The 4,871-nt window shown below is 39.6% G+C and overlaps 1 protein-coding gene across 1 annotated transcript; it reads right to left on the bottom strand.

The window, feature by feature from the left end:
* Positions 1–1,021: 1,021 nt before the first annotated feature.
* Positions 1,022–3,753, bottom strand: LOC110773711 (shikimate O-hydroxycinnamoyltransferase-like). The gene is made up of 2 exons (XM_021978236.2): positions 3,235–3,753; positions 1,022–2,216 (listed from the first exon to the last, which is right to left on the bottom strand). Exons 1-2 carry the CDS (start codon positions 3,667–3,669, stop codon positions 1,329–1,331), a joined length of 1,323 nt encoding a protein of 440 aa, XP_021833928.1. The 5' UTR covers positions 3,670–3,753; the 3' UTR covers positions 1,022–1,328.
* Between the last annotated feature and the right edge of the window lie 1,118 nt (positions 3,754–4,871).

Genomic DNA, 4,871 nt, shown 5'->3' with positions numbered 1-4,871 from the left:
ATGGACGACGGTAAGTTTCAAAATCAAACAATTGTAAACATCCGTCATTTGATAGTAGTTTAGACAAGTTGGCTTTAACGTAATTGACGAAATTGACATCAAACGATAGCAATTTAACCCTTGAACGTAATTGACATCAAGAACATGCATTTATGAATGGTATAAGAGGATATGGATGACATTGATTGAATTTTAAGAAAGAGTGACGAAAATGACGAGTTTGGAATAATACATGGCATTCCCCCACAGTGGCAGGACGGGCGACGGCACAAGGCCCCTAAAAAAAATAGAGATTCCTATAAAACATTTTAGCCCAGAATAGTAGCCCAAAAGTCCTTTTATATGTCTAACGGATGCTTTTTGAGCTTTATTTTGAAAAAATTAGGCATGTTTCTTTATTTTTCACATAGTGCAATCTTTTACTTAAACTAACCAACTTAGCACTTAAGCTTGGAACCTCAAAAAGAAGTAAGTGTTGAATATAAAAGGCCTCAACTTTTATTTCTGCCAAGTGCCTCCAAAATCAATGGACCGATCAGGGTTGGGAATGAGTGAACAAAAACGCCTTCAACTCAAATTCTCTTACAAAGGCCCTACAGCATCTCCTCCTCCATAACATCCAGCAAACCACAGAAAAACTGCGTAAATTCCAGGGGATATACCCAACTGAGAAGGAGGGTCATGCCTAAGAAGCTTCAACCCAGTCATAGCAGCATTCAAACTGAGAGTATTGAAGTTGTTTGGGGTAACAAGATCTCTTTCTAGACTACTCACAAACCATATATATGCCTCTTAAGTCTTTGTTCCTTGGTTACTTATATGAAGAAGAAAGCATTTGTCTTTAGGAGGCAATTTGGATTTCCATAGGAAGGAACAGCTGGGAATTCTCATTTGGGAAAATTCAGCAAATGGGCAGACTTGACACTGAAGTCTCCAGAAGAAGAACCTCTTGATCCTTTTTCACAGTGAGAAATAAAAACACTACAAATGCTCTTGCATTAAACCAAAATTTCTGAAAGTATAACCAAAGTGATTCAGTATGTTTTTGTTTCATGGAGAAAGAAAATCTTATTAAGAATCACATTAAACTACAGATACTCCGAAAATGAAGTCCTCCACAGCAATAAACAAACCTTACAGATACTCTGATAATCTTATTCAGTACTATGTTGTTTCTAAAACAGATACTCTAATATAGATTAACCAAAAGACCATTTGAACTTTTCAAAAACAGCTGCTTTCGGATCAGCTAGGCTAGAGTCAATGAAAAGTCCCAGAACTCAGAGGACACACACAGAAGCCCAAAGTGTGTTCAACGTTTCATTTCCTTATATCTCATACAACAACTTGGAGAATGATTTCATATGTTGAGATTGCAGAGAAATGGCCACTGATAAACTTCCATCATTTGTTGCACTTGGTAACACAAAAGCCAACCCCTCATATCCCATTCCACCAGGCCCCATGAAAATAGGTCGACCCCAACCAAAATCAGCATCATAGATCGGCAGCCTAGACCAACTAGTTATTCCAAGTCTCGGGCACCTAAAAGTATGAGCTCCGCGAACAAGGGGTGACAGGTCAGGCTGAAGTTCAAGATAGTCCAGCGCTGATCTAAGATAATCGTTGTCCATACGCACAACAGTATCATGAATACGGCTTGCAGCATACCATGTTGGTTTCGATTTGAGATCCCCTGCTGCAGCAATTGGTGCGCCTGCAAAAACCACATTGCCAAAGAAACCAGGTGGGAGTGGGGGTTGCAGTCTGGACCTTCCATCAACTGCAATATGTAGTTTGGTCTCTTGATCATCAGGAAGTTCACGTGCCACAGATGCACATCTCCAAACATGGCCTGCCAACATCTCATATGTGGTATAGTTGATTGTGTTCCCATCTTCTTTAGACTTGGCTTTCAAGATGTTGAGCTGCTCCCGTGTCAATCTAAAAATGGATACCATTGCGCTCTCATCACCTACAGCTTTTGTACCGGTTTTTATGGGTGGATCAGGTTGGTATTCAATGTGATCGAATGCAGGCTGTGGTGGGTCTCGGGCACGAAGTAATGTCCTGTCGATGAATGGTGGAATTGTAAGGTCAAGACCTCGAGCGATGTCAGACCATGTATTTACAAAGTGGAGACCAGAAAGGCCATCTGCTACACGATGTTCCAGGCCAACACCAAGTGACACTCCACCGCATTTGAAGTATGTGACCTGATGCATAAACAGAGTAAAACCAGAATCATACTTTGTAAGTTTAAGTCATATCAGGTTCAAGAATTGTCTCGGATGATATTATGAGCAAGAGAAATAAAAGAAAGGGTGAGCACTTCCAATTGTATAGTGAGATATAACTTAGCTTCAAAGAATAATCTCATCCAAGTGGCAACAAGTAGATAGACGAATGCAGGTTGGACTGTTACATTTTTCTTGTACAGTTAAAATGGTAGTGGCTTCCCCTTTCCCCCCATTGCACCCCAGTTCAAACCCCAGAGTCCAACTCCAAAAAAAAAAAACAAAAAACACTTCTTTCTTTAATTACCCATAAATAGAAAAATGGAGAATCATGCTTAGAATCAAGATCGGCAGCTAGCGCAACATTTTGTTTATGTAAACATCAAAACTTTTCGCCAGTGGGGTTGAGTGTGCATTAATATTAGTTTCCAAAAGTACTAAAGGCGTAACCAAACCTCGCCAGTGGGGTTGAAGTAAACGGATTTGACATCTGCATATAAATCAGCCAGTTGATATTGAGGAAGAGTAGATCCCATCTAATCATGGGCTCTGCTTCCCTAAAGTACCAAACCTCACAGTTTTTTCGGTTAAAGAGCCTCTATGCAAAGTAGCCCAAGGACATACAGTAAGTAAGCGAAAGCGAACCATTATTGTGGGGAGAAGGGTTTTCACATACACACAGTAGGCTCTTTTTTATTGAGTTAAATTCCGTTGGTTTATCTGCCATCATAATTACTAGGATATTAAAGTGTCGTACGGCTACCGCCTATGTGGTGAAAAATAGGCAATAATTGTTCCGAAATACATATTTTAGGAATTACCTGATGCAATAGCTTTCTCTCATCTCTTAGCAACTTTAGGTGCGACATAGTTAATAATTCACCACGTATATTAATATAGGCTGTCGATATAGTTAATATTTTTCCAATCTATTGTTTAGGGGATAAGTTTAGGTCAAGATCAAGTAATGAAACGACACTAGCGATCTTAAACATACCTGCAACACCAATAGGGGATAAGTTGATATCCCTGTCGAATAATCAACGGCTGGGATAAGCTTCCGGAACTCGAGAGTCGGCGCAAAGTCCCCGAAATCGTCGATGGTGGAGCCTGTCTCCGCCACGACAAACAGCGCACCCTCAGCATTGCAGTCGATCTCGCTGCGGCCGTTGCCGTCCTTCCCGAGGCGCCCTGCCAACGGGTAGAAGGGCACGAGGGCCTTGCTGAGGGCCTGCTTGAGCACCTGCGGGTCGAAGAAGTTGTTATGATGACCGTGCACACCGTTTTGGTTCTGCCTGTAGAAGTAGACGCTTGGCGTGTGGTTGCCCAAAATCACCAGGTCCAAGTTGGTCATCCACAGCACCCGCCTCGGCGTCTCCTCCGCTGGCTTCACCAACGTTGACTCCCTCACGCTCACGTTGACCACCGCCATCTTTTGCTGGGCCTCACCTCACCTCCAAACCAAACTACTTGTCTAACCTTCTTTGCAGTGAAGAAGGCAAAGCACGTCTCTGTATATTGACGTTGTAACATCTATATACTTAGGGCGACTAAGCAAGGACAAATTCGTGTATGTGCGGGTACACCAGAGTCCCATGTGGAAATATTTTCCAATACACGTAAGACATAAATATTGTGTGTTTCGAACATGCAAAATTTACTCTTATACTTTACGTGGTTAAATAGAAGTATTTAACAGCATTTCTCTTCATAATTCCTCTCTCTCAATGTTAATTCTATAAAAAACAATAAAATAAAATAAAAAATAAAGTCTGAACTTACCTTGTAATATTATTAATTCTTCTATAACCCATTCTGATTAGTTGAGCCCCACTTTTTGGGGCATCGTGCAGCCAACTTATCTTTGCTGGTCGCGATACGAGGTTTTTCTTATAATCCCATCCAAACTCTTTTTTTTTTTTTTTTTTTATTTATCCTTCTTAGGTAGAGCCTCAACATGGCCCATCAAATACATACACTTTAAGCTCAAATCTTATATTAAAAAAGAAAAACCCTATATTATAAAAGAAGAATAGAGATCCCACCAAGTTTACTCATTCTATAATTTTGTGGAGAACTCAGCCATCAAGTTCACTTTAAGCCCAAATATTTTTTGGTTGGCTATATATTGGTTGGAATTTTATTTTTTTAAGCCCCCAGATGAAGGAAAATTTAGGTACGGATATAAAAAAAATGTTACATTAAACTTCTTTGGTGTCCATGAAAAACACACATAATGGTTACGACTTAAAACTCCAACACCATTTTAGAGCATCTCCAACAGAGTAAAACTTTGTTTGTCTGGTAACATAAGCATTTTCATCCTCCAAGAGTCCACGAGAGAAATCATTCAATTTTGTAAAATTTACATATTCTCGTTATGGGTTTTGTTACCATTTGTTAGGACTCATACACAGGGACGGACCCAGGATTTTAAAATGGGGTGGGCTAGATTTACCTTATTGAACTGTTAGATTTTAGGCTTATGGAATTGATCATATATATATAATGTAAGAACATATCATTTTTATTTTATTTGTTTAAAAGACCTATTTTACACCAACAATGCCAACTAAGGTCTACCATGATGAACAAAAATGAATTCAAAGAAATGAAAATTCATAAGAAAATTCA

The sequence above is a fragment of the Prunus avium genome, chromosome 3 (assembly GCF_965620075.1).
Source record: "Prunus avium chromosome 3, drPruAviu1.hap1.1, whole genome shotgun sequence".
In the NCBI taxonomy this organism is placed as follows: Eukaryota; Viridiplantae; Streptophyta; class Magnoliopsida; order Rosales; family Rosaceae; genus Prunus; species Prunus avium.
The sequence above is the reverse complement of the archived record's forward strand: the minus strand, read 5'-3'. Positions and strand labels throughout refer to the sequence as shown.